This window comes from Neopsephotus bourkii, unplaced genomic scaffold (genome assembly GCF_033783945.1).
Source record: "Neopsephotus bourkii isolate Nb327-2 ecotype Australia unplaced genomic scaffold, CSIRO-AGI_Nbou_v1 NB_234, whole genome shotgun sequence".
Classification (NCBI taxonomy): Eukaryota; Metazoa; Chordata; class Aves; order Psittaciformes; family Psittacidae; genus Neopsephotus; species Neopsephotus bourkii.
In genome coordinates, this window is record NW_026900744.1 from 14,462,030 (window position 1) to 14,488,116 (window position 26,087).

At 50.3% G+C, this 26,087-nt stretch overlaps 3 protein-coding genes and 1 long non-coding RNA gene across 7 annotated transcripts in view; 3 read left to right on the top strand and 1 right to left on the bottom strand.

Annotated features, from left to right (window-relative positions):
* The first annotated feature begins 272 nt into the window (after window positions 1-272).
* FAM78B (family with sequence similarity 78 member B) lies at window positions 273-5,028 on the top strand. Of its 3 annotated transcripts, none has more exons than XM_061345497.1 (2): window positions 273-649; window positions 2,036-5,028. In XM_061345497.1, exons 1-2 carry the CDS (start codon window positions 387-389, stop codon window positions 2,556-2,558), a joined length of 786 nt encoding a protein of 261 aa, XP_061201481.1. In that variant the 5' UTR covers window positions 273-386; the 3' UTR covers window positions 2,559-5,028. The 3 variants fall into 3 exon arrangements, with proteins under 3 accessions (XP_061201481.1, XP_061201485.1, XP_061201484.1); XM_061345501.1 differs by having other exon boundaries at window positions 327-422; XM_061345500.1 differs by having other exon boundaries at window positions 370-870.
* Window positions 5,029-8,022: 2,994 nt separating this feature from the next.
* On the bottom strand, window positions 8,023-16,157 carry PRDX6 (peroxiredoxin 6). Its single transcript, XM_061345503.1, has 5 exons — window positions 16,005-16,157; window positions 14,660-14,816; window positions 10,172-10,318; window positions 9,471-9,617; window positions 8,023-8,726 (listed from the first exon to the last, which is right to left on the bottom strand). Exons 1-5 carry the CDS (start codon window positions 16,094-16,096, stop codon window positions 8,595-8,597), a joined length of 675 nt encoding a protein of 224 aa, XP_061201487.1. The 5' UTR covers window positions 16,097-16,157; the 3' UTR covers window positions 8,023-8,594.
* Window positions 9,627-12,502, top strand: LOC133207981 (uncharacterized). Its single transcript, XR_009724204.1, has 3 exons — window positions 9,627-10,065; window positions 11,970-12,155; window positions 12,432-12,502. It is a non-coding gene; the product is annotated as an uncharacterized LOC133207981 (long non-coding RNA).
* Window positions 16,158-16,211: 54 nt separating the features above from the next.
* The window catches only part of TADA1 (transcriptional adaptor 1), a 47,344-nt gene continuing 37,468 nt past the window's right edge, over window positions 16,212-26,087 (top strand). For both annotated transcript variants that reach the window (XR_009724203.1, XM_061345489.1), the window contains exons 1-4: window positions 16,212-16,357; window positions 16,535-16,626; window positions 17,748-17,813; window positions 24,599-24,696. Coding sequence is in view for 1 of the 2 variants with exons in the window: in XM_061345489.1 (XP_061201473.1) it covers window positions 16,284-16,357; window positions 16,535-16,626; window positions 17,748-17,813; window positions 24,599-24,696 (330 nt within the window). In the remaining variant the exon portion in view is untranslated. The remainder of the gene's footprint in view (window positions 16,358-16,534; window positions 16,627-17,747; window positions 17,814-24,598; window positions 24,697-26,087) is intronic.

Genomic DNA, 26,087 nt, shown 5'->3' on the forward strand with positions numbered 1-26,087 from the left:
GGCGGCCCCGGCGCATTCCTTCTTCCTGTTTCACCGCCCACCGTGACGCACCCTGTTGCCATGGAGACAAAGGACCCCGCGGAAGGACTGAGGCGCCCCCTGGCGGTGGGGAGGTCGCTTTTCGCGTTGCTCCGGGGCGGTGAGCCCGCGGACTCGCCCCACCTCCCCGCCGCGCACGTGCCCACCCCGGCCGGTGTACGGCAGCCGGCGAGGGCCTCAAGAGCCTCGGCGGCGGCGCCTTCGCCCTGCCGGCGCCGGTGCGGGCGCCGGTGCGCGGGCGGCGATGCGCGGCGGCTGCGGGCGTGCGGCGGCGGCGGCTGGGGGACGGGCCGCCCCCCCGGCCCCGCGGCTCGGCAGCGGCGGGTGACGACGGCTCGGCGGCGGCGATGGGGTGCCTGCAGAGCGTGGCCTGCAAGGCGCGGGTGCGTCGGGAGCAGATCGTGGTGTCGGACGTGTCGGCTACCATCGAGCCGGCGGCCACCGCCATCGAGGAGAGCTCGCCGGTGGTGCTGCGGTACCGCACGCCCTATTTCCGCGCCTCGGCCCGCGTCCTCATGCCCCCCATCGCCCGGCGGCACACCTGGGTGGTGGGCTGGATCCAGGCCTGCAACCACATGGAGTTCTACAACACCTACAGCGACCTCGGCGTGTGAGCACCGGCACCGCCACTGGCGCCACCGCAGCGCGCTGGGTTGGGGGGACGGGATCTGGCACCGGGCAGGGCGCCCCGGCTACACTGGGCGGGAGCGGGGATGCAGAAGCCCCACGGTGTGCACCGGGTTGGGTATGGCATGGCCCCCCCAGCATCCAGTGTGGGCAGCACCCCCGCGCACCGCCTGTTGCACCTTCACCCCATGTCTGCACCCACAGGTATGCACGGGTGTTACCTTCACCCCAGCACCTGCTCCCAGCACCATCCCTGCCCCATCAGACCGGACCTCGCAGTGCCCTGGCCCTCACGCTCCTCTTGCCCTGCAGCTGGCTCCCGCACCAGCTGGGTGGCCTGAAGCTCACTCGTTAGAGGGTTTGGTGGCCGCTGTCCCTGACAAGTGGCTGGTTTTCGTGGGGCTGTGTCATGTGTGTGGGTGTGCTGGGGGAGTTGCCCCCTGGGCTTGTTGAAAGGGGGAAGCTGTGCAGAAATGGCTGCTGGAAACCAACTTTCCCCAAGGCTGGGTGTGCGGGTGACTCGGGACAAAGCTGTTGGCTCTGCCATTGTGTCTTTAGCCATTTGAAAAGGTGATGCAACATGGATCTGGAGATGGCTGCAGGGTCCATTCTGCAGCTTGCCCAGGGCAGCAGGCGGAGCAGTGTGTGCAGGCATTAGGGGTGCTGCCTGCCCATGTCCTTGTGTTGTGGCAGATGCATTTGTGTGTGGCACTAGGGCACCTGGGGACACGGGAGATAGCAGAGGTTGTCATCTGTCAGGGGAATGGTAGCCACTTGCAGGCAGCTCTAGATACATCTGGAGCTGGAGCTTGGACTCCGTAGGAGGTTTCGCCAGAGCTCCCTGTTTGTAATTGCCATGTGGTGATTGTCTCCCCTGCTGAAGCCCCGCAGTGTTGCTAACATGGTTGTCAGCCAAGATTTGGGCTGGAATTTCCCCCCCAGCCGTACTGCAGGGATTTCACTGCACCAGCAGCAGGCGTAATTGTGGTATCTAATTATTGTGTGTGCCTCTGTGCAGGAGCATGTATCTACAGGCATAAAGATCACAGACTTTTATTGCGGGAAGGGGCCAGTGCTGTGGCCACAGTGCTGCAGCTGGTGGATGGAGAAGGCTGTTCAGCAATGAGTTTTGGCCCAGTTGGTTTGATTGCAGGTTAATTAAAATAGTGTTGTGCTGGCAGAACAAAGGCTTCAGCTGGCCCTGAAGGCGTGGTGAAGGAACTGAAGCCAAATTTGTTCTTAAATGAGGTCCTTGAAAGCTAGCTGCAGGTGGGAAGACAGTTCCCATACTGCTTGTCTCCATGTTGCTTGCTGGGCACTGTTGCTGTTGTTTCCCTGCTAACCTAGCCTTTCCCTTCCTGTTCACTAGGTCAAGCTGGGAACTGCCCGACTTGCGAGAAGGAAGAGTAAAAGCCATCAGCGACTCGGATGGTGTGAGCTACCCCTGGTACGGAAACACCACAGAAACTGTGACCCTGGTCGGGCCCACTAACAAGATCTCCAGGTTCTCAGTGAGCATGAATGACAATTTCTACCCCAGCGTGACATGGGCTGTCCCTGTAAGTAACAGTAATGTGCCGCTGCTGACCAGGATTAAAAGGGACCAGAGCTTTACCACATGGCTGGTGGCCATGAACACCACCACCAAGGAAAAGATCATCTTGCAGACTATAAAGTGGAGGATGAGAGTGGACATTGAGGTTGATCCCATGCAGCTGCTGGGGCAGCGGGCACGGCTGGTGGGAAGGACTCAGCAGGAGCAGCCCCGGATCCTCAGCAGGATGGAGCCCATCCCACCAAATGCACTAGTGAAACCCAATGCCAACGATGCCCAAGTCCTCATGTGGAGACCCAAGCGAGGCCAGCCTATAGTTGTGATACCTCCCAAGTAGATCAGCGCCAGGGCGCGTATGTGAGGACCTGGGAGCTGTCAGCCTGCTGCAAATGAATGGGGTTCCTGAGCCAAAGCAGACCTCTTGGGTTCTCCTGCCTTTGTAGCTGTGGTTGGAAATGTGCCTCCCTCTTAGTCAGAAAGAGAGCCTGGCTGGCACGGGCACGTGGAAGAGGGATCACTGAGCTGGAGGATTTCCCAGGAAGCAGAATCAAGTACTTGTAGGGGCTTGCGGCTGGCAAAGAGGCTGTCTGACCTAAATGAATCATCTTTCCTTGCAGGGCAGTGCAAGGAGCATGAGTGTGATCAAACCATGCCGCTGGCAAATGTTGCTTTCCACCCAGCTGGAGGTAGAAGTGGAGACCATGTCTGCTGGACGTGGAGGGCTCCTGTGGTGACCCTTCCTGCTGGATCATGGGTGTCCCCACGGTGTCTATACCTATGCATTTGGATCGATAATCGAGCCCTGGTCCTGCCCGCTGGGGCTGGGCACAGGGTCCGGGAGTGGAATGGGAGCTGGCAGTGCTGGGTGCTGGGCTGGAGCCTGGTGCTGGCCAGTACCACTGCCCAGGATGGGTTTTCCACAGCTGAGGGAAAGTGGGACATGTTTTGCATGCATCTGGGTGTGTTTGGAGTAGTTGTGAGTGTAGGAGATGCCATAGCTCTTTTCTGTCTTGGAGTGAGATCTAAGGGCAGATTAGATGTCCTTTCGTTTTAAGGTGCACTAATCCTTTGCAGTTCCTCAACCCCATTTCCCCCCTCCCCAAATCCTGCTGATGTTTTTCTTACAGGAGCAAAATCGATTCTCAGCTGAATGAGAAGTTGGGAGCAGCGCCCATTCACTCTGCCTAGGTACTCGCTGACTGTGTGGGGTGCCCAGACCAGCTTGGAGGTGACCTGGGACTCACACTCTTCCAGTGCAGACCCAAGTCCTTTGCAAGAAGTTGGGTGCTTGCTCATTTTCCATACAAATGCTGGCTCATGTGGAGACTCCTCCTTCTCAGCCACCCACAGAGCAGGATGGCTACTGGCAGGGATGCTGATGGAGAGGATGGCATGCCTTGCAGTAACTCCCCATGCTCTGCAGGGATGGAGATCTCCTTTCCATGGGTTGGAGGCAGGGATGTGAGCAGAGGCTGTGCAAGGCAGGCCTGGGTTTGCCTGGGAAGGAGGTGAGCATTCTGCCTGGACATTGCCTCCTGCTGCTGCAGGTGCTTGGAGAGTACCAGGGTTTTATTTGTCTTTCCCATTGCCCCTCACTGCCTGGATGACCGGCATCCTCTGGGTTGGTGTGGTGCTATGGGCTGTGACCTGCACCTCCCAGTACCTTGCCCTCAAGATGCAGCAGAGGCACAAACCATGGCTGCCCTGCCTGTGCCACAGGTGCCCCATTACTCCTGGGCAGATGGTTATGACTTTCGCTGCTTTCTCTGCTCTGTCCTCTGCCCCAGCATGAGCCCTGTGGCTCCTCCAGCTCATGTCCCTGCCTTCACGCCATGGGAGGTTTGACCTGCCCTAGGGGTGTGGGTAATTCCTACTGGGAGGGTCTCATCTTCTGCCCCACTGCCAGGAGAAACTGGGGAGGGTCACTGTGTTTGGCACTTCCGTGCAAAGCCTTTCATGTGGCATTAATAGCACTGCCCTCGGCGTTGCTTTGCTTCCTGTGGTGTGCTGGCACATCTCTGTGGCATTGCTCTGCAGAGCTTTGGCCATGGCTTGTGCTTTTCCGGGACGGGATGTGCACCCTGGTCCCTTCCAGCAAAGGAGCTCCCCAGGCATCTTAGACCAAAAATCCATGTGAAATCCCTGTGCTATTTATTATTCTCAGTAGTGTTTGCTGCTGATTGGATTCTTACTTATTTTTCCCTTTGGGAGTATTGCATTTTGACGCCTTGACGCACATTTTCCTATGCTGAGGCTGGTGGTCCTTCTCCTCCCGCTTGGCCTCACTATGGGCTGGGAATCTGCTGCTTTTGGTGCCTACACCTGGATTTTGCTGGGGGCTATAGCCTTGTGGTGAGAAAGGTTTGGAGGAAGAGGGGACTCTGGTTTGCTTGTTTTCTGGAGCAAAAGTTCCACTGGGAGCTTGCCAGCGTGGGAAGATGCCCCACTCTTATGAGACTCTGCCCATGGTTTTGTTCTGATATGGGGTTGATGGCAGGTTTTGCTGTCACTGATGTTTTGTTTCTCAAAAAGCATGTGTGGAGAAGGGTTAGAAACTTTAAATACAATTTTCTGTAGTCTTTGAGAAAAGAGGAGGGATTAAGTACCTTTTGGTTTGAAATAAGGCAGATGTGTACTTTTGACCCAGTGGGACAGAAATGTCTCTGGCAGCATCAGAGCTAAAAAGCCAGTGGAAGGGGTTCCGCAGCTGATGGGAACTCGAGGGCTGTGTACAGCCATCAGACTGGGGAGATGCTGTGGCAGCACCTTGGTGCCTGGTGGCTGGGAGAGCGAGGATACTGGTGAGCGGTGCTATTGAATTTATTGGGATGTGCTGGCTGGCCACACTGGGACAGCAGTGTCTGCCATTTCTGTCCATGTATGTCTGCAGTGTCCCCAGGGAGGTGCCTGGTGATGCCTGGTGCTGGTGTCAGGCTCTGTGCCTGACCATAGCCTTGTGCCTGAGCTCCCAGGACTGCTGCAGCCTGCAGGCAGGCTCTGAATGAGCCCTGGGGCCATGCCTGTGCTCACCCCTCTGGGCTTCTGCTGGGCTGCCGTGCCTGCTCCTCTGATGGCTGGATTTGATGCACTTAACTCTGTTTGATGCACTTCACTTGGTTTGATGTGTGGGTTGTCCACATGGGCATTTCCCTGTTTAAAAGGAAAAAAAATTACAAAAGTAGTGTGCAGAAACATGCGGTTTGCATGTTCACAAAAGGTGTGTGTTCACTTTAGCTGGAGGTGCTGGGTGAGCTCAGCAGCACCCACCGGTGGAGCCCAGGCACAGGGCTCTATGTTCAAGTGAAGGGGAGGAGAGGGAGGGAGGGAGGCAACACCGTAGAGCTCCAGTGTGAGTTGGGTTTTGCTCACATCCCTGTGGCCTGCAATTGTACTGATGGGGACCTGGAGCCCTGGCTGCAGAGCCCATGCCAGGGACGAGTACCCAGAACCCTGGGTTCAGTTGCCCAACCACACCATGGGACGCCTTCCCTGCACCCCCCTTTCACAGTAGCACCCTGTTATCTCAGGGAGGAGCAGGTCATGGAAATGCCCACTTGCACGTTCCACTTGCCCTGAGCCTCGGGGTGCCCCTTCCCCTCTATCCTGTCCTTGGGTCACTTATTTATTTATCTAGCTATCTACCTACCTATTTATTTATTTATTTACTTGAGGTTTAAGTTATTTATTGTTATTTATTGACGGCTGGAAGTTGGGGGGTTCATTTCTGCTGCACAGTGGGGGCAGCTGGGTTCCCCCCCCCAGCCCCCTGCATTTTGGGGTGCTGCTGCATGTTTGGGAGCACTGCTAGGGAGGTATGATTGAGGGTCCCCCTACTCCCATTTCCTTTTGGAGCCAGGGGGAGAAAAGGAAGGGAATCATATCGGTGCTTGCAGGGAGGACACCCAGTGCCTGTCCCTTTCCTGCAGAAGCTTGAAGCCCTGTGCCCCCTCCCTGGGCACTGTGCTCCTTCCCATGCCCATCTGTATTCACTGATCCAGCCTCCTGGCATTTCTCTGATGGCTCCTGCTGGATTTGCTGTTGCCAGTTCCTGGAGATGGTGAGAAGAGCCAGGATGCGTGGATGTCATGATGGAGAAACGACCAAACCAGGTATTCTGCTGCCGCGTGGGGAAAATCGGAAGAAGAGGAAAGCTGGTTTTGCAGAGTGCCTTAAACACAAATGACTTTACTGAGTAGGGGGCTTGGATTTCTGTCTCTGGATGTTATTACCAACTCAAATGTTGCATTTTACTTCTCTGGGATTAAAAGAAAACCACTTGAGCTGTACTGGAACCAAACCCTGTGTTTGCTTGAGTCCGTCTGGCTGGCTTGCACCTCTGGGGCCACGGTAGCAAGGGGAACAGGCAAGAATTCATGGGCTGCCTCAGCAGTGGGACCAGTGTCTGCCCCTGCCAGCTTTAAGCCCCTTGGTATGATGGGAAGACTCATTCCCCCTTGTCCTGACTTGCAGGTGGTTTCTCTGGTGTCCCAGAGAGGTTGTGGCTTCCCAAGGGATGCTCAGAGCTGCCTGCTTGCACAAAGCTTGCTGTGGGGCTGTGTCCTCAAGCTTCCAGAAAGTGGGCAGTCAGCTGGAGAGCTCGGGGCAGGAAGCAGGCAGCCCTTTTTCCCTTAGGAAACCAGATCAAGAAGAGGACTGTGTGCTGAGGGAACAGTAAGGAACCACGAGCTCATGCAGCCCCGCTGTGGGTAACCAGGGAAGCTGCCAAGCCCCATAAGGCTGAAAACTACACAGAAGAGAGATGTTTCCCCCTTAAAGTGCAGTTCCCCCTCCCACTTCTTGCACAGTACAAGAGGGGGAACAAAATTCAATCCAGGTGTTTTTATCTTCTAGTAAAAGTAATACATAGGGATAATATAGAATTTCCTAATGAAGGTTCATTTTAAAGCTATTTAGGGAAAAAATACCAATCTTCACTGTATAGTTCCTGAAGGTAATTAAATATTAATATAACCACTTCTTTTTAGTAATGGAAGGGGGAGCTCTCTGAAATGCAGCCATGTTTGGGGAAGGATGTGCTCCAGGTGGCCTGGCCTGTATGCTGGTATGAAAGAGGACAGTGATGGCTGGCAGGAGGAGCTGGTGGCTCTGATGTTTTCCAAGGACATCCCAGGTGCTGCCCCAGGATTCAGGTCTGAGAATGCTGGAGGGCATCTCATTGCATCCAGTGTGTTGCTCACCATGATCATCAACCCTGCTAGTCCCCACTTCCTGCGGGGTAAATTTGTGCCTTGAGCCAGCCAATTTCTTTAAGAGTGCAGTGGGCACTGAGATGCTGGCAGACAGCCTATGTGCTATTCAGTGAGCAGGTTTCTTCTCTAGTGTTCTATTAAGACACTGCTCGTCTCTTCACAAATCCCAGAGATGTAGGCATGGAAGAGCAGGGAGGAGTTCACATGGCTTGTATCATGCCTGCTCATGCCCTGGAAGCAGCACAGGATGCCCCCCCCCCACACCACCCCCCCCCTTCCCCCAGCTTCTTACACAGGCTAGGCTGAGGCACATTCCTGGAGCAGGCCTCGCCTCCTTCTCACCACTGAGCCTCTGCTGTAAAGCAGAGGCAGCACAGCTGCCCTGGGCCCCCTGCCTTGTCTGAGACTCTGTTATGGGACAACCTGTGTTTCCCAAGTGCCTTATTTACAGAGCAAGAACAAGGTCAGTCTGTGCTGCTGTCACCCACCCAGGAACATGGGCACACATTCCAGTGGCACAGCCACAAGGGAACAAAGCAGGTGGTGCAGGGGTGCCATGGATGCCAGCAGAGGCAGACAGGATACTGCAGGTAGTACTGAAGATCAGTTTATTTGCTCTACTCCCTCTTCCCTAAAACCTGAAAACAACTTCCAGCAAGATATGAGAAAGCAGTAAGAAGTGAGAGATTTGGCTCTGCAGCTCCTCCCCTACACACAGGACCAGATGAAGGTGTTAATGCATTAGTGACAGCTGCTTTGAAAGGCACACAGCAGTTTGTAACCCCCAAAAACTCCCTAATGGGAGGTGCATGAACTGAGCAGGACACCCCTCTGGGGCCTGGCTGCTGATGCCATGCTTCTTACTGTGCCTCCAAGAAAATCTTGGCTGATTCTGAAACGAGACTCCACAGCACAAGCTATGGAGCCCTCACTGGTCTGCTAACCTCTTCCTTGTGGGGCTGATCCAAGGCAAGAAAACACTCTGGGTTTTAGTTTTGAGAAGATGTGGAGGGTGAAAGGGATGGGGAGGACTGGTTTAGTATTGCAATGCATCATCAGTGTAACAGTACGGGGCTGCTGGTTGCAGTGTTAGGGAGGCAGGAGCTGGACACAAGAAAGGCTCCTGATGCCAAATGATGTGCAGGGTGGTTGGTCAGACCTGCTCACTCTGGCTGTGGGGTGTAACGCAGGTACTTCTTGCCCGATGGGAGGTCCTTCGTGAAGACTCCTTTGGGAAAGAGCTTCTTGGCTTCCTCATCAGGTAAGGTGGGCACGACCATGACACTGTCACCAGGCTGGGGAGCAAATGGGAACTGTGAGAGCAGCAGAGGAGCTGGCATGTCCCTGCCTCTCCAGGAACGCTCAGCCCCAATGCCCCAGGCATATCCCCTGCAGCTCTGCCTGGAGCTGGCAGTGAGGACTGAGTGGGAACTACGTCAGGAGGTATGCGTGATGTCAAAAGGGAGAACTGTGCCTTCTGCCAGCCCTGCCAATGGGATCCCACAGGCCAGCTCTTTCCCACAGCACTCCCACGGGAATATGGAGGAACAAGAGGGGAATCTGTGTATCTCTTAAGATGCAGGAGGGACCACAACTAAGCAACTAGTAACCTTCCATGAGGATGTCTCTACTGTGTACATGCTACGTAAATTTCTGTGCCCACACTGGCCTTTCCTGTCTCAAAGGAAGAAGAGCAGTGTGTGGGCCTGGGAAGGGTGCCCCACACCTGCTGCTGTGCTGGCTTTGAGCACACCTGGGCACACTGACACCTGGTGGCGCCCTTCCTTATCACAGGACAGGACCTGCCTTGGCACAAAGCTCAAGTACTGATAGCCAGAAAGGCCAAGCTGAGTATTTGCTGGCACTGGCCACTGAGGGCTGGGAAGGGAGGTTCTTAAGGCTGATTCCAGACTGCAGCAACCCATATTGCATGACCTCATCAGCTTTCCCCACTCTGTGAGTCCCGCTTCAAAGGAGGCTGGTTGACATTTCAATGCACGTTTTCAGTGGACAGCTGTGAGCTTTGCACCCCTCCTCACCTTCCAGTCCACAGGGGTAGCGACTTTCTTGTATGTCGTCAGCTGCAGGGAGTCCACCACTCTCAGGATCTCATCAAAGTTTCTCCCAGTGGTGGCTGGGTACAGTATGGAGAGTTTCAGCTTCTTATCCGGGCCAAAAACAAACACCTGAGTACAGAGAGACAGGATCAGGGCCTGGGTAAAATCCAACTGGTCTGCTGCATCTGCTCAGCCCTGCTGCTCCTCCCTTTCCTGGAAGGTGGTATACTTGATCAAAGGTGTTGGGACAGGGGAGATGCCATGGTGGGGATCTAGAGCAACAAGTGATGCCCAGGGAGCACAGTGCATGCTCTGAGTGCTCCTGTATCTAATGCCAGATTGGTTTGGTACTTGAAATGTTTCTTCCCCTTGACCTGTGCCTTTCTAATGCAAGCACTGGAGTCCAGCAGATCAAGCTCTTTTGTCACCTGTCCTATGACAGCCACAGCCATGATGAGCTGGTGGATGGAGCTGCTGCCAGCAGGCCAGCGCTACACCAGCCTCTTCTTACAGCACAACCCATGGATCTAGCCCAAGGAAGTCAACCTAGCTCTTGAGGATGCTCCTGCCCATCCGGGTAAGCTGTACCCATCTTCAAACCCAGCCCCGCAGACACAGGGCAGGACAACAGGTGAAGCCTCCTGCTAAGAAGGCTGCTGTACAGCAGTGCTCCAGGTACTCACCACGCGAGCAGTCAGGGGCATGCCATCCTTGTCCCGCTCATCTGGGTCCAGCATTCCCAGCTTAACAGCGAGCTCCCGGTTTGCATCAGCAATGATGGGGAAGGGGAGCTTCTCCTCGGGTTGTCCCCCATTGTATGCATTGATGTCCTGCAGAGACAAAACATGGCATGCTTATGCTCATTGTTGTGGGTACGATCACAGGAGGCAGAGGCCAGACAAGGAGATCCCCACGCAAGCTTTACGTGTGTGGGGCAAGGTCCTGCAAGGGGCCATGCAGAAATGTGTTCAGCAGCTGCTCTACAGGAGCCTGGGACTTATTTGGCCCAAAGCTTGTGACTTACCTGGCCCCTTACTTGCAGGCTGAGACAGCACAGCCTTCCATGAAGTTTCTCTGCTTCCAGAAACCAGGTGATGAACCATAAACCTGCATGCCAGGCTGCACTTTGCCTCATTCTCAGAGGTTAGTTGTTAGGCTGTCTATGCTCACACCCTGTGGCTCACCTCTGGAACTGCCTGTGGACCCGCTATTTTGCCCAGGAAGAGGGTATGGAGAAATAAGGAACTCCTGCCCATGCTACTGATACAGGGAGATGTAACCACCCTGCCCTTAGAACAGAGGTGTTCCTCTTCTGACCCTCTCTGAGTAAGTAGTCTAGCACTACTGACAGATGTGTTGGTGTCACACCTGAACTGGACTGTGCTCTTAAGGTACAGCTTCTCTAGTGACAGACCAAACCAGCAACTCTAAAGCTAACAAAGGTACCATGTTGAACACTTCACAGGTCTTGTATGAGGAGCTAGTCTCACAGAGCAAGTCACTCCTAGCTTGCTTAAACACTTCTGAAAATAAGAGTGAAAGTCTGAGTGCAGGTGAACCATGGCTGGGACAGAAAACAATCCCCTTCCACATCTTTGCAGGCTCTCCCTTGTGACCATAGTTTATGAGGTTGTTCCTTGTGCTAGTCCAAACTCGACCTAGTTCACAGCGAAACTGGATTTTGAGCATCTCTGAATCTGGTCTGGACTTGGCCAAAGCAGTCAAGTTATTCTTGTAGTTTGCAGTACCACCCATACAGGTCATCCTGAGCCACAGCAAGGCTGGGAGGAGCCTGTTCAAGGCAGCACAAGCAGATCAGCTGCCAACATTAAAGCAAGTTTAATCTGCAGTTTCTGCCCCAGAACAGAGCTGCCCATTCTCTCTGTTCTCTTTATGCTACAAGGAGACAAAACTGCCTCCAGTATTGACATAAGCTTCCCACACACCACTGTGGTGCATTATCAGCTGAGCTGGTAATCTGAATGTACAAGTCTCCCTGCTTTCCCTGGGCTTTGAACACAGGGGAAAAGGCTGAGTCCTGCTTAGAGGGAACTCAAGGACGGCAGGGTTGGAATTAATGCCTCTTGGCACTGCCCACTGCTGCTTGACATGGCAGAGGCAGCAAGAGCAGGCAGAAGGGGCTGGAATGCTGTCCCCGGCAAGCCTTATCAAAAGCAGAGTACGGAAGGAAAGCAAAGCTGGAGAGGCCAGCCCATGCGAAATGCCCCACAGTGTTGCAGGAGGCTGTAGATAAAGGTCAGACAGTGACTATCCCCCCTCCTCTCTTCAGAATGGGGGCTGGAGAATGAAGAGAGTTTCTGAGAAGCAATATCTGAATCCTGTGTACTGTAACTCGTTCCAAAATGCACATAATTTCATGGCCTGGGGATCTCTGTACAAAACAGCCTATCAAACCCCACCCTATTTTGCAATAGGGCACTCAAGACTTGCTTACTCCCCTGCAAATTATTTTCTTTCCAGCATCCAAGCTGAAACCAGACATTACTGCAGTGATTTATTCACTCTTGACTCACAAAGGTGAAGGCATCAGTAGCCACAGAGAACACCGAAGCTTCCTCCAACATGCACAGCACATGGCAGTCAATGCTGCTCATGGAGCTCATGCATTCAGCCAGCCCTTGGAGAAGCACTGCACAGACTGGGCAGGTAGGAGAGTGGGATCAAACCCTGGCTGAGCTACAGGCTTGCTCTGAGTCCTGGAGCAAACCTCTGGGTCTTGGCTAGAGATGCCCAAGAACAGCAGTGACATCTTTGACTGGGAAAGCAGAGCTGAGCAGTGACATGAGAATTATTTGGTATACTCTGGTCTCACCTTTCAGGCCCCATCTGCCCACTGAAATTTGGCAGCAGAGCAAGCAGAAGTTTCTTTGTTGTTTCATGCAGAATTTCAGCCATTTCTCCTGCCCATTTTCTTCCTCACAGGCTGTGCTCCAAATAAAAGCAGCTTCATCCTCTCACTACTGCTAGAAGCTTCATTCAAAAAGAAAGCATAGGTATGTAAAGAAATGCTGCACAGAGAGGCCTGCCCGAAGTTTTGCTCACCCCTAGGATTTCTAAGATCTAGTGAAAAAAAACCTGCAGTTTCTAGATTTCAGTCTAGCATTTAATGAAGTCTGCTTTTGTCCAGACAGTCAGCTTCTGCCAAGGCTCTGTATGTCTGTTAACCTCCTTTTTAACCTGTGGCTGGGCAGGAGAACCCTTAGAGCACTGCCCCCAGTCTCAGCCCTGTGGTAGGCCCAAACACTTGCTTTCCCTGTTTAGCTCTCCATGTTATCTGAAGTTCTTTTAAGCTTTGTCAAGGATGAAAGAAAAAGGATCATGTGTATAGGCAAGGTCTAAGGGCAGAGCAATCACATTCCTGCCTTCCCTTATACCCTCTATGATGCATGCATGGAGGTTCATTGCTCCTCCATGCTCCCCATACTGCTCACAGTGTTGCAGCCTAACATGTCCTCCTGTTCCCAGGCTGAAGAGCCCCAGTTGCTCTGCACTGAAGGAGACCTGCCCAAATCTGCAGGCAGCTTTGTTCCCCCTCTCCACCTTTTCTTGTTCTTCTGTAGCCTGCAAGATGGATAATTTCAAACATGGAAGGCTCCACTCTGCTACGGATTAGTCTTCACCAGCTGGATCTTTGCTCTGGTGGACATCCACACTTTTCTTTTTCACAGGTGCTGAGCAGACATTTCCAAACCACTGCCTGCGAGGCCTCTCCCAGCCTGACAGAAAGCTCCCTGCAGCTTGGAATACCGCCCTTTGCCTTTCTCCATGCTTGTTCTGGAAGATTTTCTGAACATTTCTAAACTCTGCCTCCCATTAGTTAGTGTCAAGTGACTGTTCTGCAACTTCTGATTTTACCTTGAGGTTGTGCTGAATAATTCCATAATGTTAGCAAAGTCAGCTCGTTGTTCGTATGTTCATACCTCTTCCAGATCACCTGAGTGTGCTGAACCCCAAGCATCCCTGCAGACCCTCCTTTGCCACAACTTACCACCTCGTCCTGTCTCCCTGCAGAAAAGAGCCTGCCCTTCACAAACCTGCTTTCATTGACAGCTTCTTGGAAATTTTAAGACTTTGTAAAAGCAATAACTTGACATGGCTTTAGCCAGGCATGAGATGAGACTCCCTTACAAGAGCACAAACTTTCTGCCATATTTAATGGGACGTTATCTGCTACTTTGGTGGTTTCAGCCAGTTTGACCGGCATGGAAATCTCACTGGAGTGGGATTTGTACGCCAGTTTTCCTAGATCATTCTGGAGCCTGGAGGGATATCAGCCATGCACCTCTCAGGAAAGAAGGTCAATTTAAGCAAAAAGCCAATTTAGTAATTTCTAAAGCCAGTCAGTAATGAAACAATGTTGAAGTGTGGATATTTCTCACTTTTACTACCTCTTATTGCATGCATGTCTTACTCCTGGAAAATGTGAAAATATTCTCAGTGTTAAGAGCAAATCAAAAAGCAGGTAATTCACCCAGGGATTTCTATCCTCTGGCCGTATCCGTCTGAAATGCTCATTTTACACCCTTGCAACCTGTGAGGCCTGGAATCTTAATCCCTGGCAGCGCACCACTGCTGAGGCTGCAACTGAAGTTTTTAATTAGTTTAAGTTCTTTCAGCAAGCTATTTCATTCCTATCTTTTTATATACTCCTTTTATGGTGGTTTTAGATTTAACAATCTTCTGCTTGTGGTTTTAAGTTTAACATGTCCCTCTTTGTTCTCTGTTTTCCTTTCCATGTCTGGGCATGAATTGTACCCTTTGAAGACTGCCTGTTCGCTTCTGATGCCTCCTTTCCTGTTTTATTACAGAACTTTCTGAAGGTCTATGGAGAGACTGCTTTCCTTCAAGTTTTGGCACCACCTTCACTTATGTGTTACTCTTTCAGGTATTGGTGGGAGAGCAGTAATATTATTTTCCTCTTATTTCAAAGTGTTAGTATCTAGAGTGCCCTGGACTTTGTGGAGTGCTCCAAGAAAATGGAGTAGACCTTCCTGTTCCTGCTCTGAATTTTAGCCACTCCTATCCTACGTGCTTTGGGATTTGAGATATGTAATCCCGAGCCTCTGCTTTGTTCTGTGTGAACTTTTCCTCCGGCCTTCAGAGCAAAGGCAGCAGTGCAAGCTCCCCTTGTGCCTCCTCATGCCCCATACCTTGCTCCAGCACATGTGATCTTGGACACTGTCAATGGAAAGGGCAATCATCTTCACATTGCGTTTGCTGAACTCAGAGGCCAGCTTTGCTGCCCGGCCAAGCTCTGTGGTGCAGACGGGTGTGAAGTCCCGCGGGTGGGAGAAGAGGATGCCCCATCTGAAAGACGAGAGCAGGAGATGGCATTAGGGCGAGATGTTGTTTCGGTTTGTACGACAGACAAAAAGCTGTATATATTGTACTGTACAGAGACTACTGTGGGAACACCTCACCTCTGTTCTGTCTTAGAGAAATGGGAACAGAGTTGGAAGGATACAGTGAGGCACCCTGCAGATGGCTCACTAACAGAACTTACAGGGCAGTGACCTGGCCAGTGGTGCTGTAAGTCTCTTTATACAATATATGCACTACTTGAAAAAAAGGCAGCAAAAACCCAGATAGAAGCTGCCCAAGAAAGCTATCATGTGGGTGCTCAGGCTGGAACATACACTTTTAAGAAGCCCTGCATCTCATTTTCTCACTAAGAGGGTTCTTTTCTCCCCATTTGCCCAAGCTCACAACACTGACAGAAGTGGACTCAACCAACCATTCAACCCTGCCAAGCACTGCAGAAAGCGAGTCCTAAATGTGCTGTGCCAGCATTCTCCTGCTCCAGCCAGAAATGGAGCAACAGGGTTTTTGCAGAAATAATGCCTAAAGACAAGTAGCTTTCCACTTTCAACAAGTGGCTCCAACAGGACCACCCTTTGCTACTGCTCGATTACACACCTTCGCAAGCCCAGGCTCACTCTCCAGGGACGTACGTGACACGCGAGCTGATCTCTGGGGCTGCCCTGGACTGGGCTGTGCCCTGGCAAACCTGGCTTTGCCCTTGCCCGGGCTCTGCAGTTTTCAGAGCCCGTTTTTGCTCTCCTTGGGCCCGCCTCGCCCGTGGTGAGCTCTGCCGGCCCCCTGGCTGCGCAGCCCGCAGGAAGGATGGGGAGAGGCGGCTCCCCCGAGCTCGCCGGGGCCTGCGCGCCCCTCGCTACCGCGCTCCCCTGGCACATCGCGGCCCCCGGCCCATGTCACACACACCGCGGCGGCTCCACGACGAGAAAACGAACGTTTTTGGGGAAAGCCCGCCAGGCTTCCACCCAGGGACGGACAATGAACGGCCCTGCCCATCTGGAAATAAAACCCAAGCTCTCGGCGCCCGAAGCGGAAGGCAATTGGCCCCCGAGACCCTGCGCCTGTCTGCTGCGCGGTGAGCGGCCCCTTTCCCGCGGGCCGGCCTCGGGGTCATCCCCCTACCCTGACGCCCTCCCGCCGAGGTCCCCCGTTCCCGATCCTCCTTCCCACGATGCTCACGAGTCTCCCAGGAAATCGTGAAAACGGATTCGTCCCTGCGTGGTGTCCGCCTCGAAGTTGGGCGCCTCGTCGCCCAGCAGCAAGCCCGGCATGGCTAAACCTGCAACTGCGCCTCCCTACGCTGCCACCTCTGCGCATGCGCCCAGACACCGCCCCCTCTGGTGGTGAGAGCCCTGCGCTGTCACATGACGGGTGGCTGCTGTGCTTTACGGCTGCCGTCGCGCTTTGTGGCTTGGGAGAGAAGGGAGATTTTGTTGTCTTTCTCAGGTAGCGGCGGTAATGGCGACGTACGTGAGCGAGCTGGAGGCGGCCAAGAAGAGCCTCAGCGAGGCGCTGGGCGAGAATGTGAAGCAGTGAGTGCGGTGGAGGAGGGAAGCCGGCTGGAGGGTGAGGCCGAGCGGCAGTGGGGCCTGTGCGGAAGCCTCAGCGCTGGCCTGGGCTCCGGACCCCTCCGTGCTGGTGTTGGGAAGGAGGGTGTTTAGGAGCAGCGCTTTTTGTTTGATGTCTCTACCTTTCTCCCTCTCCCCTAGGTACTGGGCCAATTTGAAGCTCTGGTTCAAACAGAAGATCAGTAAGGAGGAGTTTGACCTGGAAGCACGCAGGCTTCTCACGCAAGACAATGGTAAAAAGCCAACTCGTGTTTGTGTTTCTGTGGCTCTGATGCTGGTTTGCCGGGCCTGGGAGGAGCTCCTCTCTGCTGCGCACTGCTTCCCGGACAGGGAAATTGCTGTAAGGGAAATAAGAATAGCTGGGGCGCCTGTAGCCCTAGGTGGGAGGTGCCCTGAACTGCTGGGGAAAAGTCCCTTTGTGGCCTTGGCACAGACAGGCGATTTGGTCTTGTGAAATGCGGTAAAATATGGTGTCCCAGCAAGCAAAATGCCATCTTGTTATGTCACTGTAGAAACCCAGTCTTTTCCATGCTGTGGTCTTCCTGTGGCTGGGACTGGACTGGTGTGATTGAAGTGGGGAAGGGAACTCCAAACTCACCTAGGCAGTTCTGCAGCAGGCAGGTGCCTTTCCTGTTCTTCGGTGTGGCAGGTGGGACGGCTGGAGGGTGACAGTCTCTTATTGTTGCCTCTCTGTAGGTCTGTGAACGGTGGTGGGCATTGCTGAGATTATTGTTGGGGCTCCTGACCTCCATGTTTGTGATCTCTATGGGAAAGAGCAGGGAGTCTGTTAGTGCTCGTGTTCAAAAGCTAAAGAGGATCCTTTCACTCTCTGACCCTGCTTATGACATTCATCTTTGCTCTTTCTGATGCGTATTTACTTATCTTGTGTTCCAGTAACCTTTCTGCAAGGAAGTTACATTTATCTATAACCTGTTTGACTTAATTTTCCCTCTCTGGGAGTGGCTCTTACTGGTCCTTTCCTAGCAAACCAAAAGCTCTGCTAACATAAGTCTGCATGGCAGGAGGGACACTGGATTCTTCTCTGACTGGCTGAATGCACCAGATGTTTCATGTTGCATGCTTTAGGGCTGGATTTGCATGTGTAGCACACTGAGAAGTGACAAAATTTATTTTCATACCATGTGTAGTATTCTTTTTGTTAGTATAGTAGTAGCAGTTTCTGGGTCTAGAAGAAGAAAGCTCTCAAGAAAACTTAAATCGAGAGTTGTGCCTGTGTAGCTAAGCATGTGGGCAATGTATGACTGGAAGGGCATTGTGAGCTACTGTAAGATGGATTTGAGGGAGTGCCCCTGGGCACTGATGTGTTGTTAATGAACTGTCTGTCTTTACACAGTCCACTCTCACAACGATTTCCTCCTGGCCATTCTTACCCGATGCCAGATCTTGGTTTCTGCACCAGGTAAGTCCTGAGAAGCCTTATTAAAACAACCAGGTATCAGTGCTTTGTCATGTGTACTTTGTACAAAGTATGCCAGTTTTCTGAGCCTTAATATCAGTGTTCTTTTTGCCACACAGGCTAAAGGGTAGCAAAACGGTCATCCAGCTGACTTCAGCAGAGATGCTTTTCTGAGCAAGCTGCCTGTGCTTGGTTAGAGGCTGTTGCTGGATTGCTGTGTGTGATAAACTGGTTTGATTCCTGGACTGGGTGTGTGCTGTTGGCTGAAGTGTAAAGGCTTCTACTGGGAATGCCTACAGTGTGTCTTGGTTGAGCTGTGGTTGCTTAACCCAGCCTTCTTCGGATAGTTCACCTTTTAGCTCTGTGAGCATTTTCAATGACTGTCGTCAGGGTTGTGAGATACGTCTTTTTTTTTGGTCTTCAGAGGAGCTCTCAATTGGAGATTTGGTAGGAAGGACAGCTGAACTGCAATCCAAAATGTGAGACTGCTGTGTAGTAAGGGAGAAAAAATTGTTACAGCTCTGGGCTGAGAGAGGCAAGATTTTGAGGAGAAAGGATCTCTGTTACTACTGTACCTGATGTATCTAAAGGAATGAAAAAAATAAATGCATTTTTGGATGCCCACAGCTTTTTGTGTTATAGCTGGTCTTTAACTATACCAGCTGTGCTAATTAAATGCTAACCTCTCCCACCTCTAAACTTGCTTTGTTTGCTCTTGAGCTTTATGAATGCCCTTTGAGTCTCAGGCTTTTCCTCTTTATATTAATCTTGCTGCTCTTTGCTTTTGACTTAGTAGTTGCTTTTGGCTTGCATCTGGATTATAAAAGGAAAGTACAAGCACAGCAATTCCCCTGTGGGTGTTACCTGAAGTATCTGAGTGTAAATTATGAGGCAGAGGGAGAGCGTGTCTGCATTCCCTGAGCTCAGCACTGACCTGTTGTGTTAGAGTAGCAATCAAAGCTCATAGGTCTTGCTTCTGAGTGACAGTAGTCAGCTTAGAGCCCATCGTTGTGTGACTAAAGGTGGGGTTCTTAGTTTCTGTGTGCATTACTCTGTTCTTAACTATTGAATTTCATTTGTCTCTTTATCCAGTCACACAGTCTTCTGCAGCTTTTTTGCAGCCATCCAGTCAGGCTTCATCTTCCTGGGCTTGAGTAGCTCAGATTTGCCAACAAACTGCCAGCCCCTACAGGTGCTCCCCTTTTCTAGGCTATCTAGGAGTGTGTTAAAAGTGCAAGCCCCATCCCTAAGCAGTGTGGTGCTCCACAGGTATCTTCCATATGGTTATTATGTCCTGCCTGAACTTTTTTCATTTCAAGTCCTTGCAAGGACTTTCTCTCTTGTCCCATTGAAGCTTACTGTCTTTAAAAGCCCTTGAAGAACCCTTCATGGTAGTGCTTCAGCAGCTTGGTGACAGCATGTAATAGAGTGATAGGTGACCAGCTGGTGGTCACCTCCAGTGCTTTCAGTCAGGCTTTTGTTGGCTCTAGCCACACGTCTGCATAAGCCAGCTTGAAAAGAAACAACCACTGCAGTTTAACCATGTGTGTGTTCCTGAGGACATGGTTTAGTGCTTTGCAGTTAATTGTATGTGCTGCTAGGCCCTTCTAGAGTCTCTTTTGCTCTCTTCAGGTCGTTTCAGTCTCCCAGTGATTTTTGAGTAATCTGTGCTGAGATACCTCTTTCTGGGCAACTGACCGGTAGACACACATTTTACTTGCCAGTCTGCTGTGTGTGGTGCAGCTGATCGCACTTGCAAACCCAGAAAAGTTCAGTACAAGTAGAATGCTAGATGCTGTGTCTAGACTTGTTTTTTTCCTTCTAGATACCAGTTTGATACCTGCAAGTATCAATTTTTTTCTTCCTTTTTTTCTTTTTCATTTTTCCCAATGTGAGAATGGAAAGCTAACAGGCTTTTGTCTCCACCACTGCCTTGGGCAGAAGGTGGAGATGTAAACATCATGATTCATGGAAACAAGTAACTTTAAAGAAGTGTGCTTGATGCACTTGGCATGTCATGAGGGTTACTGGCGCATGTACTTTCCACCTTCATGTGAGAGACACAATGGAAAAAGAACCATCTTAAAATGCTATTTTGTATTAATGTGTGGTCAGTGTTAAAAGTGTACTTGTTACTGTAGCATTTGGAATAGGCAGCTTTGGGGAAGGTGTTTTTAAGAAGTGATTATCATATATGTTAGACCAGGCAAACTGATCTGATCCAGATTTTGCTATCTCTGGCAGTAGTGGTTCCACTTGGACTTGTAAGGGACGCTGGGGGAATGTGACCCTTTGTGAAGACACTTCCTATTTCCCTGTCTCATCTGCTTAGGCTGTTGGTCACACAAAGTTCAAATCCCAGTTCAACAGCCTGTGTGGCCTGGGATGTTCAGGAGTTGGTGGTGGAGAGGGAAGGAAGTTCATACCTATTTCAATGTGAAGAATGACCAGTTTCTTTAATTCCTGCTGAGCCCCCACTGAGGGCACAGTAGGGTTCTGGGGAGCCCTGAATCTGGCTTCTCTGCCCTTTTTAAAAATGGATGTTTTTCCCTCTGCTAGCCGTATTTTTGAAGACACCCATAAATACTTGAGTGGCACCCAGCTGTAACATAGCTGGGAAGCTGTGAAAGTGGTAGAAGAGAGGAAACTTCCCAGAAATATGCTATCCAAAATACTATAGTGTGCCTTACTGGTAATTTTAGGTTGGCTGTACCAGTCTGAGTGGTGTGGCACACTTCCCATTATAAGAAAATTGTTTTCTTTGGTATTCTCTTTCTACCAGTATTTTTGTAAGTGCTTTTCTGAATTTTTATATCATTTTTCCATCAAAAAGAACTCAAATGTAAAGCTTTTTTTTAAACTTGCATGGACTTGCTCACTGAGCTTATTTGTTGCAATCAAGTCAGCAAAGTTTCTTGGGTTAATATTTACCTCACTTGAACTGTTACCTCCCTCCTTAGCTAAAAGTTAATAAACCTGAGACAATTGCATGCACTTGATTCGGTGTTGTAAGGGTTTAATTTATTTGCTAGTAATCTGGAGCCTTCTAAGAGATGGTTCAGCAAATTGGAACTCATGCCAGTATAGCAGGAGCATTTTATTTTGTCAGCATTACCCACAGGCTTTGCTTGAAGGGCTGCCACCTGTGAGATGAGCTCAGGTTGCAGGAGTTCTTTTCTCTCCAGACCTGGGAAGGGAAGAAAGGAAGAAAATGGAAGTGTGAATTCTTGACAGAGGAGAGTCATCAGAATATGTTTGACTAAAACCTTGTCTCTGCAGGAAAACAAAATCTAAAACAACTGAAGACTGAATAAACGAGGGTGGAAAAATGCATGTTTCCTGTGCCTGGCTGCTTTTCTCTGTCGTGACTTTCTCTGTTTGTATCTTTGACCTTTCCTCCTGTGTGGTGCTGGTGCAGCACGTCAGGAAAACCTGACGCGCTCTTGTCTGGACTGGCTGGTGCCATCACTGCAGATATGTGGCAGCTCTTAGAAAAACATTCTTATCTGTTGCTCATCTTTGAAGGCCTATCAGCAGCCATTGCTGTGGCTTGCTAATATCTCCTTCTCTTGCTAGCAAGATTTAAAAAAAAGCTGCTAACGTCTCTGAAGTTTCATGCCTGGGACAGCCCAGCCTTGTCACTTGTGGCCAGGAATGCAAGTACTGGTTTTCTTAGAATACTAGAGGGAAATTCTGTTTTCTTTGTCTAGTGCAAGACAGGCTTGGTAGTAGAAAGCCTGGAAAAGGAGCCAAAACAATTGTGCTTTGGCCTCATTATAATGGACAATAGGAGACAGTGTCTCTCTTTTTCCTTATTCTAAGCTAAGTCTGGCTAAATTTGGTTTTTTTAATGCACAGGCTGAGATTCGGTTAAGTTGCATCTTTCAGATCCACTGTCAAAGCCCTGAAAATCAGTTGCCATTTAGTTTAAAAGTCACTATAATGTATTTTTAAATAAGACATTTAAAAAATTCTGACCCTGCTGTAACTTGTTAATCATTAATACATTATTAGACAAAAAGATGGTTTGTTTCTGTCTCCATCTGTTCCAGTTTCTCTGTCTCCACCACCTGTCATGTAGTTAGTTGTTAAGGAAGCTGTCAAAAGTGAGGATGAGGAGCTATATGTGATGATTCATAAGGAAGAAGAGCCTGGGGTGGGGTGGTATTCAAGCTAAATATGTGCTTTTATTAAAAGCTTTGAAATGGACCAGGTAATTTCTGTATCCATAACAGACCTAATCCCCCCTGCCTAGAAGGGGTCTGACCTGCTGTGGAGGAGAGGAGGGGGGGCAAGAAAGGACTCATCTGTAAAGAGCAAATCATCTTGTGAGAGAAGTAGTGTTATTTTGATAGATCCTAAGATGTAAGCCCTGAGATCTTGATGAAGGGCAGTAGCGGTCCTTGAGATGGTTGCCCTCATGGTGCTTTCCGACACCCACTCATGAGGGCCTCTCCTGTGGTGTTGTAATGATGAGTAGTGACACCAGCTTTATAATTTTTGTAGGGGATTTATTATCTTTTAATTTCCTATAACTGACTGGTGGATTTGGGCAACAGGGCTCGTTGTAGACTATTGGTTTTCACCTCACCATCAGGATATAGCTTAACTTTTTAGTAAACTTTTTTTTATAGGAGCAGTATATCATCTCTGTGTGTGTAGTTTGTTTCTAACCCCTTCTTATCAGCTGGTGGCTCAAAAACTTCACCTGGTTTCTTCTGGTTTAACCTGACCCCTAAAGTCATGTTTTAGGAGTTGTTTTTCTTTCATGACAGAGGACACTGCTCATGCTTGAGCCAGGAGAGTGGGAAGCTCCACATAGCTAAGGACCTTTAGCCAGCCTCATTCCCTATAAGCAGCTGTTGTGGTTTAAACCCAGCCAGACAGCTTGTGCACTCACTCCCAGTGAGTGGTGCCGGGCTGGAAGCAGTCGAGGCCCGTGTCCCCAACACCCCCCTTGGGGCTCCCCCATTCCCCGCTCCTGGAGGGATGGGGAGGAGAATTGAAAGAATGCAACTCCCACGGGTTGAGATAAGAACAGTCCAGCAACCAATGTACAACACAAATCACCACCTCTACCACCAATGACAACAATGATAAGAGATAATAACAAGGGAAAAGAGTACAATACCACCCACTGAAGAACAAGTCTGACCCAGAAGACCCCCTGTCCTTCTGGGTAACTCTCCATTACATCCTGGGCAATGACATGCTGTGGTATGGAATACTTCTTTGGTCAGTTTGGGTCAGGTGTCCTGTCTCTGCTTCCTCCCGGCTTCCTCTTCTCCCTGGCAGAGGATGAGGCTCACAAAGTCCTTGGCCAAACCAAAACATCATTGCTATCAGCTCTGTTCCCAGCCTGAAAGTCAAAACACAGCACTGCACCAGCTACCAAGAAAGAGAAAAATGACTGCTACTGCTGAACCCAGGACAGCAGGGCTGTAGTATAACTGTATTTATGAATTCCTGATTACAGTAAATTAAAAATAGTTTTGAGAGCTGGACGTAAACACACAGGTTGATGTGAAGCTGGTGTTGAACTGTGGCCACCTGTAGTAACAGAAAGGAACCAGAATGGCTGGTTGTTGGTACTCAGTGAGTGTGCTTGAGGCTGGCCAAGCTGTGGATGGTGAGTTGTGGGTTGGCTGTTGTCTTTTCTTGTAATGGCAAATGCTGCTCTCAGGCAAGAGAACATCTGAAATGTCAGTGCTGTCAGCACTGCCTGGCAGTAGAGCTCCAGCCTCCACTTTGGAGCTGAGTTAAATACCTTCAGAGGTCAGTTGTCTAGCATCCCTGGAGGTGGGCAAGGACTCAAAAAGTGTGCTCACTTGCTATGCAAAACTGAGGGAGGAGGATACTGGTGGTGCAGAGCAGAGGCTGCCACTGTAGCCACGAGAGGGCTGTCCAGTCTTTGAGTTTTACTTTTTGTTCACTGTCAGCAAGCGCATATGCATCCAAACCAGCACTGTCTTAGTGCCAGTGTACCTGAAGGAATTGTGCATGGATCCTGTAAACTCATCAGTGGTAAGTCTGTCCTTGCCAAGAGCTCTGTGATTGTCAGAATGTAGTTTGACCTACTATAGGCATAGCTGTCAGACAGCATACTGTGGACTTCTGATGTGGCCAAATGTATCGATTGGTATTACATAGTGATCACTTTCTCAGCTGCCTGCCAGTTCTGGTCAGTCACAAGCTCACTGCTTGCTTTGGTGTCATCCTGCTCCTGAGCTCAGTGGCCTTTGCAGTTCTTTCCCTGTCTCCCCTCAGCGCAGCAGGAATGATCAGCCGTGATGTTTAACCAGGGTGTGAGACAAAGCTGGCTAAAGCTGATGGGGAGCTAACTGTACAGGCATAGGTAACAAGTCAGACTGCTTGATCCTTTTGCTTGTCATCTGATCCAGGAGCTGGTGGGAGGGGAATACTCCCCGTGGGCAGGGTCCTGTCATCTTCCTGATGGAATAAATGGCTTGTTCCTTCCTTGTGGCTTTCCTAGTGGTTGTGCTCTTCTCCATCCTTCCACTATAGATTTTTGTGTGGTGTGCTGACAAGCTTGTACTAAAGTAATGGGACATGAGTAAGTCAAGCTTGCAGGGGGCTGATGAACAAAGGAAAGGGCTGCCAAAAGCATTCTCCTCTGAGAAGTCCTTCCTTCGGGCCATGGCTGTTGATTTTAGGTTAAGCGGTTTTGATGCTTGTGTTTTTTGGTTGTTTTTTTGGTTGCTTATTTTTTTTTTTTTTTTTTTTTTTTTTTGGTTTGTTGTTTTTTTTTTTGCCTTTTCAATTTGTAGAAGGTGCTGGAACTCTGCCGTGGCCGGGTGGCTCTGCAACTAAACCTGGAAAACCCAAAGGAAAGAAAAAGATATCTTCTGTTCGACAAAAGTTTGATGTAAGTGATCAAATGGTCATGGCTCTCTGACATTCTTTCATGGGTGAAGAACTCTGCACATGCATGCAGCTTTTCTTGCTTCCAGGGATGATGGAAGTCTAACATGTGCAGTGATGTGTGTCTTACTTGTTTTGAGTTCTGGACTGGAATAAGAGCTGGGGGGATAGTGGCTGCTGTCTCTTATGGAAGCTTCTTTGGGATAAAGGCTACAGTGTGACCTGGCTTTGTTAGACACCAGAGAATCCATGGAAGGCCACCTGAATGTCGAAGTTGCAAAAGCTTGTATTCCAGGAACCATCAAGGAACAACTTGAGCTGTATGGTCACTGCAGTTATGCTTGGGCAGGTCTTTCATAGTCTCATTCACCTCTCACGTTCTCTGTAATAACTTGTTCACTTCATACATCTGTGAGATACTTGAAAGAAAAGGGATTTCCTATTTATTCAGGAGGCGGGCAGAACTCAGTGATTGTATGATCTGCTCTACAGGACTCTGCAATCAGAAGTGATAGAAGTGAGATGTTCGTTGTTTAAGAGGGTCAAGTTGTTTCAGAACATGTTTTGCAAAGATGCTGTCTTCCGGTAGGTGGCAGGTAAACATGCAAGATCCAGTTCACTTGGCAGCAAAGGCTCTGTACCTCCATCTGTTACTGTCTGTGTTCTGCAGTTGCTTTGGCACTGCCAGACCAGTGTGGAGGGGACCTGGTATGAAAGAGGATTGGGATGGGGCACTGTCTTCAACAGGCAGGGTTTGATGAGACAAGTCTGAACACGTGATGGGGGCCTGAAAGACCTCTGGAGAGGGACTTTTTGCAAGGGCATGTAGTGATAGGACAAGGGGAATTGGCTTTAAACTGTCAGAGGGGAGGTTAGATGTTAGGAAAAATTCTTCACTATGAGAGTGGTGTGGCATGGAACAGGTTGCCCAGAGAACCTGTGGATGTCCCATCCCTGGAAGCAAGGCCTTGGTGGACGGTGCTTTGGGCAGCCTGGTCTAGTGGAAGGTGTCCCTGCCTGTGGCAGGGGGGTTGGAACGAGGTGATCTTTAAAGTCCTTCCAACCCAAACTGTTCTATGGTTGGTTCTGTGATTCTGTGATCATGATCCAGTTCAGTTTTCTGACAAGACAGAAAACAAACCATACAAAAAAAAGACCAAAAACCCCAAGTTTTTCTTGTTGGTTTATTCAGCTGGATCAGTGTTCTTTGTGGTTGGATAAAAGGCCATGAAAAGGAAGAAGGAGCTGGGGATAGGGGAGGATGGGCATGTGAAAATTCCTGGTCTTAGGCATTGAGGGGTTAGGTTGGCTCAGCTGAAGTGCATACTGCACCTCTGGGAACTATAGTTAGGCACCATGTGTGTGCTTGCTTCAGTGACTGGTGTTTGAGGGATG

Coding starts and splice junctions, on each gene's coding strand:
- FAM78B (XM_061345497.1), top strand. CDS start 387: ATGGGGTGCCTGCAGAGCGTGGCCTGCAAGGCGCGGGTGCGTCGGGAG. Junction 650..2,035: donor ACCTACAGCGACCTCGGCGT/GTGAGCACCGGC, acceptor CCTGTTCACTAG/GTCAAGCTGGGAACTGCCCG.
- PRDX6 (XM_061345503.1), bottom strand. CDS start 16,096: ATGCCGGGCTTGCTGCTGGGCGACGAGGCGCCCAACTTCGAGGCGGAC. Junction 14,817..16,004: donor CACGATTTCCTGGGAGACTC/GTGAGCATCGTG, acceptor CTCGTCTTTCAG/ATGGGGCATCCTCTTCTCCC. Junction 10,319..14,659: donor ATCACATGTGCTGGAGCAAG/GTATGGGGCATG, acceptor TTGTCTCTGCAG/GACATCAATGCATACAATGG.